At 40.1% G+C, this 16061-nt stretch overlaps 1 protein-coding gene and 1 pseudogene across 3 annotated transcripts; both read left to right on the top strand.

Moving 5' to 3' along the window:
- Positions 1–358: 358 nt before the first annotated feature.
- On the top strand, positions 359–16047 carry ccdc66 (coiled-coil domain containing 66). 3 transcript variants are annotated; one of them, XM_017704866.2, is made up of 19 exons: positions 359–394; positions 2979–3037; positions 3133–3170; positions 3767–4136; positions 4728–4857; positions 5947–6053; positions 6248–6345; positions 6866–6979; positions 7573–7704; positions 7802–8040; positions 8139–8223; positions 9193–9354; positions 10336–10498; positions 10597–10695; positions 12126–12592; positions 12704–12744; positions 14133–14353; positions 14495–14616; positions 15538–16047. In XM_017704866.2, exons 2-19 carry the CDS (start codon positions 2989–2991, stop codon positions 15631–15633), a joined length of 2733 nt encoding a protein of 910 aa, XP_017560355.1. In that variant the 5' UTR covers positions 359–394; positions 2979–2988; the 3' UTR covers positions 15634–16047. The 3 variants fall into 3 exon arrangements, with proteins under 3 accessions (XP_017560355.1, XP_017560354.1, XP_017560353.1); XM_017704865.2 differs by having other exon boundaries at positions 384–519; positions 14136–14353; XM_017704864.2 differs by having other exon boundaries at positions 384–519.
- Positions 12966–13075, top strand: LOC119261955 (annotated as a pseudogene).
- Positions 16048–16061: the final 14 nt, after the last annotated feature.

Raw genomic sequence — 16061 nt, 5'->3', positions numbered from 1 at the left:
ACTACACTAACCAACCAACTTTAACTCAATTACATGGTTTGTGTACTTCGTCCATCAGTGCAAATTTAACCCAGCAGTGGTCAAGGTGTTAGGGGAATATCTGACTATGCACTAACTGTCTATACGTCCAATATACCTATAACACTTGCCTATGCACATCTTGTCTACGTTTGACACCTGTACCTACTGACTATGCACATTTTGTCTTGTCTTTTACTGTCTTTTGTCTTTGCACTGTTTACTATGCATCTTTTATGTACTACCCTGTATTGTATAATGACAATAAAGTTGAATTGAATTGAATTGAACTGAACATTCAGTGGCCGGTAGGGGGCGACAGAGAGCTGGCTTGTGACTGAAGTATCAGAGCGGGAAGAAGAGAAGGAAAACAACGGTAAGCCAGTCGCTGGGGCGCTTTATTGTGGCAACCGAAGCAGAAACACAACAAAACGTCATCTCATAGATTTACTGCGCTTTTCAAGAAGCTCAATGTCTGGAAAATTGAATAATGAATCTTGGGTGAGTAACGTTACGGGTTTTTCCGTCTTGGAGCAGCAACGACAGTGTTTGCCTCGCGGCTGCTTAATCAGCTCGACACACTGACCAGTTCCAGCGGTAACTACTGTCTGACCACTGCAACGTTAGACGCGTCTTAAGCGTTTAATTTAGACCCCCAGCGTTGAGCTGTCTGTGAACCTAAATGTGATTTATGCATCTTTACTGCCCCAGTGGCATATTTAACGTCTGAAGCTTATACGAAGCTGTGGTTTGCTTCTTATTGGTCAGCTTCTTATGCGAATTTTCCGTTCCACCTTAAATGGTGCAGTATTCGCATTCTGGCCGGGGTAACTTCAGGTGTTCGAATGGAGCTGCTGCACTGTTTAAGGTGGAACGGAACCTCTGACCAAGAAGCCTGTTAATGAGTGGCCAGCCAGTCTTCCGTTTATTGGCACCTTACAGAGTCACATCAGGGAATGTTCGTGTTACCTTTAAAGGGGAGCTCCACCGACTTTTCCGACTTTCTGCCTAATACAGTCGTTTCAGATGTAACGTTGAATATTTTATACATTATCCAAAAAGACCAGTTAACCTACATGTGTCGGATCTTTGAAATGTAGCTGAAGTTGATAAAACTATTCATATGATTCATTATAAACACTGTCTTTACTAAATTCAGCCTGTACTGAATACAGATACTGAATTTATTTCCAGTACTCTTATGAAATGTATTTGTAACAGTTTCATGTAATAACTTTCTGTGCGTTTGAGCTTTTAGGAACATTAAATGCTTTGGATTTCTGTTTTTTTTTTTTTTAATGACCACTGTTGTGAACAATTCTGATTTGGTAAGTTTTGGGAAATGGAGCATTTCAAATCCAGCCTCACTGAATTACTTTGTTTACATCTCAACCACTTGATTGTGCAGATTTTTTTTTTTAATGTGGTGGATTTGCCCTTTAATACTGAGTCTGAGCTCACAGTGTTCATCAAGTGTGCAAAGTAAAACCATCCAGAGCTGGAGTGTAACACGGATAACTTCTCGGCCTCAAAGTCGTGTGACCATTTCCTTTTTAACTTTATTGCACATTTGGTTTATATGTACATGCAGGAAAATACTGATACTGTACCATCATTCTATCATATTCTGCTGTGAAAATACAAACAGAAACATCTCGGAGGATTTTACTACTCAAGCACCAACAGAAATCTGTTGGTTGTAGTGACCAGACCTCAGACAAGGAAGGAAGAGAACCTGAAAAACGTAACTTGTCAACTATTGTTAAATAATATGGATATAAATAATGCCCAAACTGTTGTTTTAAGTCCTTAATCTGTCTGGTCAGGATTATGTTAGTCAGATTAGCAAGCTCTCCAATTCAATTCAATTCCATTCAAGTTTATTTGTATAGTGCTTTTTACCACAATGTTGGCACCAAGCAGCTTTACAGAAGTTTGAAAACACACAGTTACAACAAATATCCCCCAGTGAGCAAGTCAGAGGCGACGGTGGCAAGGAAAAACTCCCTCAGTCTGGAGGAAGAAACCTTGGGAGGAACCAAAACTCACAAGGGGAGACTCATCCTCCTCTGGTCAAACAGTGTTTACAGTTTAATAAGTTAAATACCAAATAAAAGCTAAGAGGATCTCTGTTTGAAGACTGGATGGTAAAGCTTTAGAAACTGCACTGGTAGAGGCGGTCTCTGACTTAGGCGGTCTCTGACTTAGGCGGTCTCTGACTGAGGCGGTCTCTGACCGAGTCTTTATGAAAAGTGGGAGTGAGCTGAAACAGTCTCATCCTATCTCAATGCTGGTACATCTGGATGGCACAGTGATGTGGGTTGAGGGTGTTGCAGTTGGCACAAATGATCAGGAGAGCAGGTTGGTAATGGTGAGGAGGAGGCCCTGATGGTCACTCCACAGGCCTCTTTCAGCTCAGCTTGTTTGCTATATAGATAACTAAGATATTAGAGAACCTCCTGCGCTTTCTGGAGTGATGGAGCTCCATCCAATACCTTTGGCAGGAGCTGGAATGATCTAGAACTGATCTTTCAACATCAGTATCTGACCTCACTAATGGTCCTCTGACTGAATGCAATCAAATCCTCACCACGGTATTCCAAAATCTACAGAGGTGGGCTGTGTCAAATTGCTGCAATTCCTACATCGTTCAGCCAATTTGGATGTAAATATGAAAGCTCAAAATCTCCACTTGAGCTTATATTCATACTATTTATTTTTTTAATTCTAATTTGCTACTATACACAGCTAAAATAATGATAACTTTGTAGATGTCTGGACAGTGACAAAGCTGTCTACATGTTGCCAAATATAAGCAAAGTCTTGTATTTGATAACTAGATACGGGCACAGTGTGATGGCTTGTTTGTGTGTTTGTTTTAGTAAATGTGACCCACTTGCTATAGATTTGTTCAAGTGTGCATCGTTAGAAAATTATTGACTGACTGATCTGCTTTGCAGTGATGGTCTGATGTTTGAACTTGAGGATGGGAAGCCCAAGCTTGTGTTATCCAGCTATGGTATGTTCATTTATTGTGCCTTCTAAGTATGACCGTGTATGCTTGTATTATGGTAATGTAATTAATTAGTATCTGAATTACTGTAACTTTTCCAGATGAGCCAAAGGCCTCCAGTAAGATGGGACATTGTCAGGTAAGTATTGTGGCTTCAGAAAGACTTGGCTATTACTGGAATAGTTCTGTTTCCTTTTCTCAAAACTGTCATACAACTATATTTTAAATATCAGCCTATGAACATATTCATAACCATTTCATGTAATAGCTTTCCTTGGACCTCTGATTCCTATCACAACCACTGTAAAAAGTTCTAACTCTGCAGGTGGCAGAATGGCACATTTTACAGCAAACTACTTTGAATGACTTCATTTAATTATTTTAATTTATCTTTATGATTGAATTTTACAGACATTCCAGAAAATCTTTAACTTGACAAGTGTGCTTTTCCCACACCTGTATGGTAGACTCCAAAAACAACATTTCAAAATAATAATTAAAGTGAAGAATGCTTTTTTTTTTTTTTTTAAAGAAGGCATTTCCCTTCTCTTTCAAATGTTTCCATTTTGGAGACATAAGGCCTTTTTTAAAATTTACAACATCAGCAAAATGCAGTTTGACATTATTTGTTTATCCTACAAACCTTAGATGTTTTGTTTTGTGAATGCAAATTCACATTTTTTGCTAGTTTTCTGAGATATTTACTGATCTGAATTGTCTTTGTGCTCATACCAGTTACCTTATAGGAACAGAACTCAGAAAAGCACGGTCCACTCAAAACAGTGTCCTAAAGAACCCGAAAGACCCCAGAGAGAGAGGAAGTGCGGAGATCCTGTAGGTGTGAATGCTGTTGAGAAGTCAACTGCACAAACCCGAAGAAAGACCAAAGTCAAGGTCAACAAAGAGCACAGCAGCGTCATTGGGGTGGTCAGAGTGCAATCGGAGAGCAAAACAAAAACCACTGATGAAACCTCAAAGGTCATAGAGAAGACTATGAAGGAGAGTTTGGTGTGTTTAACCCAGGAGCAACTTCAGCAAATTCTCAACACCGTCAAAGCCTCAGGGCAGGACGTACAAGACGATTTAAAAACACATGTTGAAAACCGTGAGTTATATACACTACATGGCAAAAGTATGTGGACACCTGAAAATCACATCCGTATGTTCTTGTTGAACATCTCATTCCAAACCCATAGCCATTCATAAGGAGTTGGTCACACTTTGGTGCTATTACAGCCTCTGTTTATGTGAGCATGGGCATTATATATTGTCAGGAAACAGGAAAGTGCCATGCCCAGACTGCTAACACAAAGCTGGAAGTACAGTTCTCCAAAATGTCAAAGTATAGACTGCTGTAGACCATTATTCCTCCTCCACCAGACTTTACAGTTGGCACTATGCATTCAAGCAAGTAGCTTTCTCTTTGCATCGACCAGACTGTCATAGTGAAGACTGATTCAACACTCCTGAGAATGCATTCCCACTGCTTCAGAGTCTAATGGCAGTGTGCTTTAGCATAACATGGCTGTATGCTTGATTTTAAGCACCTGTTTGCAATGCATGCAACTGAATTAGCCACACCTAACTACTTAGAAGGGATGTCCACGTACTCTTGTAGTCCACTAATTTACTCACCTACTCATTTACTGCTGCTGGGTGTAGCTGTTTCTAAACTGACTGAATCTCTTGCTAACAGGAGGACCTGCAGTTGATACAAAAGAGCAGTGTACTTCAAGTGATACAGTGAGTAGTGGAGCTGCTGAGCTTCTTCTGGACAGCAGCAATCACAGACACAGAAGCTCACAAGGAAGAGGAACCAATGAGAAGTAAGTGCATGTCTATTGAAAATCGTCCCAACGCTTTAGCTGCACTTAATACTGAAACAGAGAATAAAACTATTGAATTGTGGTGGGACTACTTTAAAATAGCACATCATTCAAATCCATAATTTGGTTTCTGTGAAGTCAGTTTGGATGATTTTAGCCTCAGACATTTTGTGGCTTTAAAGAATGGTCACATGACTTGGGCTATAAAATTATTCATGTCAGGTACCAATTCAGTATGTTTTTACTTTGCATATTTGATGAACAGTGTCAGTTCAGACTCAGTTTTAAAGGGTAATGGCACCAAATTTTAAAATCTCCATATAATTAAATGGTTAAGATGTAAAAGTAATTCAGAGGGGTTTGATGTGTGTTCTGGAGAATAAATAATCATCATCAGTGGTGGTAGTAGAGGATCCAGAGCATTGTGTGGTGGATCATTTTCAGCACTGCAGTGACGCTGACGTGGTGGTGGCGTGTTATGTGTTGCACTCATACAAGTGGATCAGACACATTGGTGCTGCTGGAGTTTTTAGACACTGTATCCACTCACTGTCCACTTTATTGGACACTACTTTGTCGACCTTGTAGAAAAAAAATCAGAGACAGTAACTCATCTGTTGGCTGGATATTTTTGGTTGGTGAACTATTCTCACTCCAGTAGGGGCACTGAGGTCTTTTAAAACTCCAGCAGCACTGCTGTATCTGATCCACTCGTATCAGCATAACACACACTTATAGTAACGATTTAAGAGTTAAGAATCAAACAAGTTAAGAATCAAACGTGTATAGCAAGATGCATAATAAAACTATAATAAATGAATACATGGCAAATTCATGTCACTTAAGATTTGGGGCCTGTGTGTAGATAATAGACTCATTAATAATTAGTCTTGTGTAATTTTGCAACATGAGCAGTCTTTTAAGGGAAAAGAACATTTGTAGAAAGTGGTTAATGCAAAGTAAGCTTGCCAGAAACCTTCACTAACCAACCTTTTCCCCCAGACAGAATTCTACAGATATCTATGAAGCATATTGTTTCTCAATACAACCAATTGCATTTATTTGACATTCTCTACTCTCTTGAAACAGAAAACCATCAGATTTGACGCCATCAGGCCTGTTCGGCACTTTAGGAGAAAGAGAACGAGAAAGAGATGCACTGGAGGCCAAAAGGGCACAATGGAGGAGAGAGCTAGGTATTAAAGCAGGGGTAGTGTCTGATTGCACAATCAATACTAGAAGCCTTTGTGTAGAGACTGACAAGTCATTCAATATTAATCACAGTGCTGTAGAGAAAGTAGGAGGTTAAGGTGACTGAGATAGATTAGTTTTTTGGGTTGGGTTTAGATGGTAAGTTGTGGTTTAGTGCATGTTTTCTGTTCATGTACAGATGAGCAGATGGCTCTTAAAAAGCAGCAGAAAGCAAATACAGAGGTTACGCTTCAGAGTGAACCTTCTACTGGACCAAGATCAAATGACCAGCCAGGGGTAAGACAATGCTACTGTCCCTTTCTTTCTGTTTACCTATAGTACTTGCAAAAATGTGCTGTGGAGAAGCTAAACATGCGGCCACCTTGCCCAAAGTAAATCCCAGTGCATCAGCTAGAGGAGTATAAGGCTGCCCAGCATTGGCCTGTGGAGTAGTGGAACCGTGTTCTCTGGAGTCACGGAGCTCCATTCAGTACATTTGGGATGAGTTTGAGTGGCGTTTATGATCCAGAATTAATCATTCAGCATCAGTACCTGACATCACTAATGCTCTTGTGGCTGAATGCAATCAAATCCTTACCGCAATGTTTCAGCATTCCAAAAGCCATTCCAGAAGAGTAGAGGATGTTACCGCAGCAAAGGGTCACAAAGAGTTGATAAACTCCCATTTAATACTCAATTCTTAAGCATATAGGAAATAAAGTTGTATTAGAGTTACAAACTACTGTACTGCTTATCCTTTAGTCAGGTTACAGTTGTCTAAAGCATTTATATTTCTTTTCTGCATGCATCACCATAGGTGCAAGATGACAGGATTTCAAGGACAGGCACAAACAGCAGACCAGCACCTTCACAGATGCATGGCAGCCAGAGGGCTCTTCCCTCTGCTATCCGCTCAGCCTTTATACTTGGGGTAACCTTTTAAGTTTTTTTTCCCTTAAAACTTGTTTATCTTGGAATCATTGTTTTTGTTATTCATGTAATAAGTCCAGTCCACCAAGACCAGAAGTATTTCTTGTAAGTACTCAGACAAGATGCTTCTGCACATTTCCGAAAGCACTGGTGGACTGTCACATTTTTAGATATTTAGATTTTAGACATACAAAACATCACATGAGCAACTTCTACAGGCTACTGTATGTTCTTAAGCTATGGCACCTCCTCAACCATAGCGTGCTTTCAAGTTTGTTGTTTTAAGTGTGGAACAAAGGAAAATAACATTACTTTGGCAGAGGTCCATCATTATTATAAAACAATGAATTTAAATGGTTAAAGTTGCGTTCATTTTAAACAGAGGAGTATTTTCTTTTTGTCAAAATATTCTTTTGAAAAATGGCTTAAACAAGATTTTTTGCAGAATTGTTCTCAGTCTACAGTCAGTTTGAAGTTCTATAAGTGTTTTTTCTCTTAAACAGAAACATTTTTGCAAAAAATTTTATAAAATAACCTAAGGAATTTCCACTGTGTCGGGTCTCTTATTAAATTTCGCATTTCATGCCTAATTAGGAGGCCGCTCCGCTGGAGCATGCCTTCAGTGATGCGAAAAAAGACCAGCAGAGGCGCTGGCTACAGGACTTGGAGCAGCAGAGAGAGGAGGCCAAATTACGGAAGAAATTGGAGAAACAGATCCAGAACCAGGTACACACCTCAAACTCGGAATGCATTTGAAAATTGCTAATAATTTCAATGTCGAGCAAGTAGGTCAGGAGTTCTTACTGGCATTATGTGTTCTTAGGCTGAGGACCACGAGCGCTGGGCCATGCACTTTGACTCCTTTCAAAGGCGAGTTCCTCTTCACCCGCCTGCAGTTCCAGCCTCAGATAGCGGAGATCCAGACATGGGCAGCTCCCTTTCCCATCACCGGTCACCCTCAGGAGCTTTGTCTACAGCCTGGGAGGCCATGAGTGCATTTGGAGGGGACAGTATTGGCAGAGCCAGTGTGGACACCACTCAGGGCTTTCAACACAAGTCCAGGTTGGTTGTTGTAAGGTGGCAACAAAAAAAAAAAAAACTTGTGCATTTTGGTTCAGAAAGGAAATCAGTGTAACGTGTTCAATCTTTTTTTTTTCCAGTTACCTGCGCACCATGACTGCACTTCTAGACCCAGCCCAAATAGAGGAAAGAGAGAGGAAGCGCATCAAACAACTTGAACATAAGGTAGTAGATGAAGTTTGTCATCCATGAATAAATGGATAAAAAAAGTTTAATTTTAAATAAAAGCTTCCACCACAAGCAGATCTACCAAACTCGTGCTAGAACAGCCATCCTTTTACACCCTTTCTCACCCAGAAAAGGCATTAAAAAGACTAGGTTACTGCACTTCATCTAACCAAAATGTGATATTTTACAGAGGTTAAACTGAAGTAGAAATTTAGCAGACATGGAGTATTACTACTTACTACAGAGTATTACTTGTTACTGCTTATTGAAAAGCTATTTCTATAAATACTTTTAGCAACTTGCCTCTCAGAAAGAACCTGTAAGGCTGAAAACACTCCACAGTTTCACTGGATTTATTGGCTGGACTTCCTAAGCATATGTGTGACAAACCTTAGCATACATTAGTTAAATTAGCTAACAGACTCCTGCAACAAAATATAGAAATTAGACTTTAGGTTTAATAAAAAGCTGCTGTGCTCCTTATTCTTAAACAACAGAATAAGCCAGTGAGAAACAGCAGCGAGTGTTCCTTTCAATAATGCACGTTCCACCCAGCTCCAGGATGAAGGGGGACCATATTGTGCTCTTTGGTGCTGTAAAGGCAGCAGGAGGGCATTTGAGGTTTCTATTTCTTTTAAAATAGTCTTTCTATCTTTCCAACATCAATAGGCTCCAACTCCCTGCAGAGTCCATACACAGGCTTCAAACACTTTGTGCTACTGACCTTTGAGTTGGTGAAGTGTACAATAGTTCCCTGCTCAGACATTTCAGCTGCAGCGTTTGAGCAGCAACTGCTAATGTAACCCAGCAGGGCACTCGAGAAGCAATACATCTGCTTTAAAAGTGATGGTGCCAAGTCCTGCCTCTGTATTAAAGAAAAAAGGCTGATGTGTCAGTTATGATAATGCTTATATCTGCAGTTTGTAATAATAATGTAACAATAATTTTGGTTTCCACTTATGCCAGCGTGCTATTGAGGCTCAGGTGGAAGAGCAGAGGCGTCAAAAAGAGAAGGAAGATGCAGCGCGCCAGGCGCTGGAACAGGAAGAGGAGAGGAGAGTGGCGAGAGAGAGGGAGCTCCTGCAGCAGCAGTACCTACAGGACACACAGCGCCAGAGACAAAAAGAGGTAGACAATCCAGTGGAACTTTTAATCACTCTTAAAATGGATGTGCAACCTGTCCAAAAGTTTGTAGGCACCTGCTTGTCCACAGCATAGGAAGTTTGAACCCCCTCCTGTGCTGCAGTAACAGCTTCTACTCTTCTGAGAAGGCTTTGCACTAGATGTTGCAACATTGACACAAGAGCATTAACAAATGCCACTAAAACTCCTCCAAAAGTTATTGGATGCAGCTCCATCAGCCCATAGAATGCTGTTCCACTGCTCGTATGGCTAAAGCTCGTCACTTAGCATGGTGACCGTAGACTCGTGCTGCTGCTTCACAGAATCCCATTCTATTGGTCAGTTTTCAGTGGATATTGTACAAGCTGTGTGCACGTCAGCACGTCCATGTCAGCAACAGGTGCAATTTAAAATAGCTGAATTCACTAGAATTCTACATTAAAAACTACATTAGAAGTGGTGTCTGGATATTTTCAGACATTAAGTGTATGAAAATCTGATGAACAAATGATGGTTTAACAATTGTACTCAAGTCTAATTTACACTCCAGGAGAAAAGAGCTGATTGACACACACTGTTCATTAGCTGGCTGTTGCGTTGAAGATCCACTGTTGTGTTCATTTCACAGTATGAAAAGATAAGTTGTATTGGCCATATGAGTATATTAGCACATCATAAGATCATAGCAATACATCTACCAAAACTCTCTAACTCTTCAGACGTCTGGTTCCTATCACCACCACTGTGAACAACTTCGACTACCTACATTTCCCTAGAACAGAGCATTTCACATCATTTTACTCTGAATGACTTTGTTTACATCTTAACCATTTAATTATGCAATACATTTTTGAAAAATCAGTAGCAAATATGACACCAAATATTCCATCTCCACCCAAAATAGATATGTTTACATTAAAAATGCCGTTTCCATTAGACTGCTCCACAGTTAAGGTAATACAAAATCTTCTGTCTATTGTTTTGTAGGAGTTGCAGTCACGCAAAAAAGAAGAGCTGTACCAGAGTGTCCAAAGAGCTCAAGAAGAAGCACAGAAGGACAAACATCTGCAGAGAATAAAAGAGCTAGCCAGGAAAGGGCATGATGTGTCCAACCTGCTGAGAAGCCTGGAGGGCGAGTCTGCCTCACAAGGTGAAATAAATGGATGGTAAAGTTCCTGAACACAGTGTTATCAGTGCTTCTTATATACATCAGATTACACAACTTTGTGTTTTGTCTAATTATCACAGCTCTGCGTGGTGTAAGTTCAGCGAGTGTGGCCACAGGGGACACCGCACAAAGAGTGGAGGCTCTCCAAAGTACGAGAAAAGACACAGCAGTTCAGACAGGTAACTTTCTATAGTGTTTGATGTAGGGTGGACAATATGACTTATTGTAATCGCAATCATTTGTCACAGTATGTTTTTTTTTTTTAGTACATCACTGGTATTGTCAGTACTTTGAGAACACTAAACTAGTGCATCTATCCTAAGGACTGTAACTCTGATAGAGCTCGTTTCATCAGCATGACTGCAGCTACAGCCCTGCAGCTGGATAAAAACCTGGCAAAATACACCAGAATGACCACTAAAAAGAGTCCAGTCTGTGATATAAAAACTAAAAGTGGCTACCAAAACTGCCAAAAGCTCTTAAATAATAATCTTAAAGCTCAGGTCAGCTTCTTATTCTTATTATCAGCTTCAGAATTACCAGAATTTTCCATTGGCGTTGCACTTACACTGAGGGATTGGTCAAAGAATGTTGGAGATGGAGCTGCCGGGTAGAAGGAGAAGAGGTAGACCTCAGAGAAGGTTTATGGATGTAGTGAAGGTGGACATGGAGATGGTTGGTGTAAAAGTAGAGGAGGCAGTGGATAGGGCAAGATGGAGGCAGATGATCCGCTGTGGCAACCCCTAAAGGGAACAGCCGAAAGAAGAAGAAGTTGCACTTACACTGAGGTGCCTTAAACATAGAATTTTGAATACTAGGCTAACACCAGCTTACCTCAGTGAATGCATTCTTAATCAACAAATACCTCAAACTTTCGCTTGGAGATGTTTCTTGAGCAGCTAACATGCTGCAGATTGAAGCTATCAGCCATCAGCGCTGTTGAACGTGTTTCACTGGCTGATCTAACGCCGGCCCCAAACCTCACACTTCTGTATTTCTCCTACTACATTAATGAGTGCATGCTAATGGAAGATGCACAATTTTTTTAAACATAATATATAGTGTGCTGGTGTGCAGTTTGGGACGCAAAAATAACGCAGTGGGAAATCTCAGCCTTTTGGATTTTAGCTTTCATTTGTCATTACTACAGCAACAAATCAAATAAAATCAAGGCAACACACTCAAATACACCAGTTAATACACTTTAGAAATGAGAATAAAAAAAAAAAACATTTAAAACGTTTTGCTGCTTTACTGGATTGGTTTTGATTTTATCCCATTACAGTCACTGCGCTGCTAAATGAACTTAGATTGCCTGCCAAAATGGTGGCAATGTGATTGACATCAGAATATTGTCAATTGGATGCCCATCGTAGTTTACTAATTGTTTAGTCCCGTCGTTTATTTTTTGCAGATTTAAATAAAAATGTCACGCTACTGTTTTGCTGCTGCATTTGTTTTCAAACCTTAAACAAAATGTTGATTTGTATTGTACATCGTCAAATCGTCTTCAAGCATCATGATAGTCATATCGGCCATCCTTAGTTTAAGGTTTCCTAGTTAATGAACAGATATTGCATTTTTGTGATCACTTTCTTTTTCAATGCAGATGTCAATGAAGTCGGCCCACCTGAGACCGAAGTCATTGTTACTAACAAAGGTGACATACAAGCTCCAGCTGTTCCAGCAGAGTGCAGGGCTTCTCCCAATACCAAACGATCCAGACGTGAGGCCAGACTGGCTGAAAAGAACGGTGGAAAAGAGAACGTTTTTGTGGCACTCAGAGAAGCAGATCCCTACGAGGCCTACGCGAGAACAGACAGGCCCCACGCACAGGAGCCTGGGAGGAAGCCAGAGTGGAATACGCAAAGGCCGAGTAAGCCATTTGTTCCAGCATCAGAGCGTTATCCTGCTGTCCTACAGCGGCACAGGCAGGAGAGCAGAATACGCCGCCAAATGGAGCTCATGACATTAGTGGAGAGGAATGCGTTCTCCAAAACTCCTCAGCAAAATCCTTCGTCACACGCTGTGAACCCATCTCATATCCAAAGGCACATGCACTCTGCTTATCGAAACGTAAGTGATGAACGTTAATGTCCAAGTTTAATTTAGTGTGATTGTAACAATGTTCAGGGAAGTGGGTGCCTGTTCTCTTAGTTTATCAACACTTTTCTGCACACTTTTCAGGGTGAGGACTCTCAAAGAGCACCGTCCTCTGCCACTCAGAGGTAAGCAGAGTGGTTAGTTGTTTAGCTGCAGAACATTTTCTTGTCTTGCCTGCAGTGCAGGCAACACTAGAAAGTAAGACGGGGTGATAAAAGGTGATTGAAAGTTGTCACGTATAAAAACTTGTGTTAGATGTAAATCTCAGAGGACAAAAACAAACCTCAGAACCAGGTGACTGCACACAGTCTCTTGACTCTTACCTGTGTACTCGTTTTAGTAACAATAGCTCGGGTTTCTCTTCATTCACGCACAAATCTTTCGCCTTTTACTAAAGATTTCCGTGGAGGGGAACGCTGACGAGTTCTTCTTATTTTTGAAGGCTCTGCCAGGGTTTTTGGGGGGCAGCCGTGGGCTGGAGGTTAGGGATCTGGCCCTGTGACCGGAAGGTTGCCGGTTCAATCCCCAGGGCCGACAGTCCATGACTGAGGTGTCCTTGAGCAAGACACCTAACCCCCAACTGCTCCCCGGGCGCCGTGGATAGGGCTGCCCCCTAGTGTATGTGGTGTTTCACTTCACGGATGGGTTAAATGCAGAGGTGGAATTTCCCTGGTTGTGGGATCAAAAAAAAAAAAAAAAAATCACTTATACCCTAAAGTAGAATAATTCAGCTCCTTTTATTACATGAACTGATCCTTGAATTGGTGTAAAGTCTGTTATGAAAAGAAATTCAAATACATTTTTCAGAATTACAGCACAGCTCCTAATCCCTTAGCATTATTAAAATTACTAGCAAAAATGGAAGTCATTTTAAAACCATAAGAACTGTTTTCAAGATCTGTTGAAAAAAGTTCCAAAATCTAAATCTAAAGTATAAAATTCATTTTGGAACTAAAGAAAGAGAAAGGAATCTTAGTTTTAACTTGGTGTAAGATGATAATTGATAATTAAGGATTACATTTTATTGTATTACACTTTTTAAAAAGATCATGTTTAAAGTCACCTTTAAAAAGTGAAAAGAAGCCTCACATTTGACCATATGCAGATCTTTAAAGGTCTAGTATATCTTGCATATTGTATTATTTCGTCAGTATTATTTTCTGAATTAACACTGGATTAATATACCAAAAACTATTTTTCAACCTTTTCTAGCCTCGCATAGAATTCTATAGAATTAAACAGGCTGTTTTTATGACTGTCTTTAAGACTGATATGTAAATCTTTTCTGATTGCCTGTATTTAAAACCATCATTCAAACATCAGTTTAGGCTGAAACAGTCCTGATGACGTCAGACTGAGTAGGTAGGTATATGTAAAAGCGTTGGTTTTAACAAAATCACAAAATGAGGGAATTCAAATGGTCTCCATGTATGGACTGGAGAGCAAACAGTACATTAAGTATTTTAACAGCGTATACATCAAGCATGTTCATTTTAAAGAGACCTCTCTCCAGCAGAGGGCACTCTCCGCCCGTCCCGGCTGTGAAGCACCGACTCCAGCAGTTTCACCAGCCCTCCCCACCGCAGACAGACGAACCTGCAGACAGCAATGATGAATGGCCTCCATCGTCTGACTACGTCCCTTACGTGCGCACTGATGAAGTTTACCACCTGGACCCCCTCGCTCCAATCTCCAGACCACCAACACATGAAGCCTCTCAGAAGACAAATGCAGGTATATAAATCATAGCAAATCAATAAAATTGAACATAACTGAGCCTTTCATGGTCCTGAAAGTGCCAGTGGGTTGTGTATGCTGCCCACACAGATCATCATGAGTGATGCATGTTTAATACATCTTGTGCTGTTTAATTAGATGTGAACAGCAGCAGACAGCCCACTAATGTGGTCCAGCGGGACCCCCTGTTACACCCAGAGCTGCTGAAGAGCACAGAGAGGCAGCAGGCCATTCTCAAGGGGTTATCTGAACTCAGACAGGTACTGTTCAAATACATAAATGGCATTCGTAACAGTCTAGGCAAACATTTGCATGTGATGCAGCTGCATTATTGGAGTGTTTGAATGAATTATAATAATATTAAACAAAGTAAAAACACAAAAAAGCTTCTTGGTCAAAATAACCTTGTTGGGCAATTTTTAAATGGCAAAAACTGTCTCCTATATTCCTCTATAAAAAGGGAAAAGGCCAAAGAAAGTACTTTAGTGGAATTACAGGTACTCTGTCTTACTTTTTAAAAAAAATTTTAAGTACTGAGCAAAAAAAAAACTGGCCCACACGGCCTGGCCCTGGCCTCAACCCCATCAAACCCCTTCTGGATGAATTAACAAATTTCCACAGGCATCTTTAAAATCTTGTTGAAAGCTTCCCAGAAGAGTGAAAGTTATTATAGCTGCAAAAGAAGTACCAACTCCATATAATGCCTGTAGGTTCAGAATGGGATGTCAAAAATTCTTGTAGATGTCCCAACACTTTTGCCCAAGACACAAGAGAAGAAAAAAAATGGCCTTTGAAATGTATGAATACTTTAATGGTCTTAATGAAAAAGTAAGGAGTAAAAGGTATATTTTTTGTTTAATGTAATCAAGTGAAAGTACAAATATTTAACTTCAGTAATACTCAAGTAAAAGTACAAATCTCAAGTATAATTACTCAGATCTGTCCTACCCCTGTCCACTATTGTGTGAATAGTTACTTCAGTCATATTTGTGTATTCAGTGTATTTTCTAAAATAATTCTGAATTGAACCAAAAAGGTCAAATTTTATTCATGCACAAAATCATTTCCTAAATAATTATGTTCAGTTGTAATCACTGAAGTCAGAGATTTACATGCCTACTGTATATGATGCAACACAGTGATTTCACACGCAACTAACGTTTTGATTGTTTTATTTCCAGGGCCTTTTGCAAAAACAAAGAGAACTAGAAAGCAGCTTGAACCCTTTACTGCAGGGACAAAGCAGAAACCACTCACCAGCTTTCCAGCCTATGTGAGAGAACCCAACTCACCAGAGATTATAATTACACATCAGCACTTTACTTTCCACAGTTGTATAATGAAAATCACTGAAAACAGGGAATCAGACTTTTAAAGATCTCCTTTCTACAATCAGCACTGAAGAGTTTGGCACGTGTCGGGTACTGCAACTCAAACAGGCACTTTTCCTGAACTTAGTTTTGAACAGTATTCTGTGTATTTCTTGAAAGTTAACTTGTGTTGCTCCTTCATGTATTGAATGTAGCCTGAAGTGGTAATTAGGGTGGTTCATTTTATGGGTTAATGTATTATTTATTGGGTTGCTAATTCTGACTGAGTTCACTTGAACTGAATCTGTGACTTGACAATGTGAATTTTCAACCAGCTACCTTGAGGTCTTAATGTGAATTAAAGTATTTTTGATTTTCTTACATTTCTTGTGCAT

Source organism: Pygocentrus nattereri, chromosome 21 (assembly GCF_015220715.1).
Source record: "Pygocentrus nattereri isolate fPygNat1 chromosome 21, fPygNat1.pri, whole genome shotgun sequence".
NCBI classification, from domain to species: domain Eukaryota; kingdom Metazoa; phylum Chordata; class Actinopteri; order Characiformes; family Serrasalmidae; genus Pygocentrus; species Pygocentrus nattereri.
The sequence above is the reverse complement of the archived record's forward strand: the minus strand, read 5'-3'. Positions and strand labels throughout refer to the sequence as shown.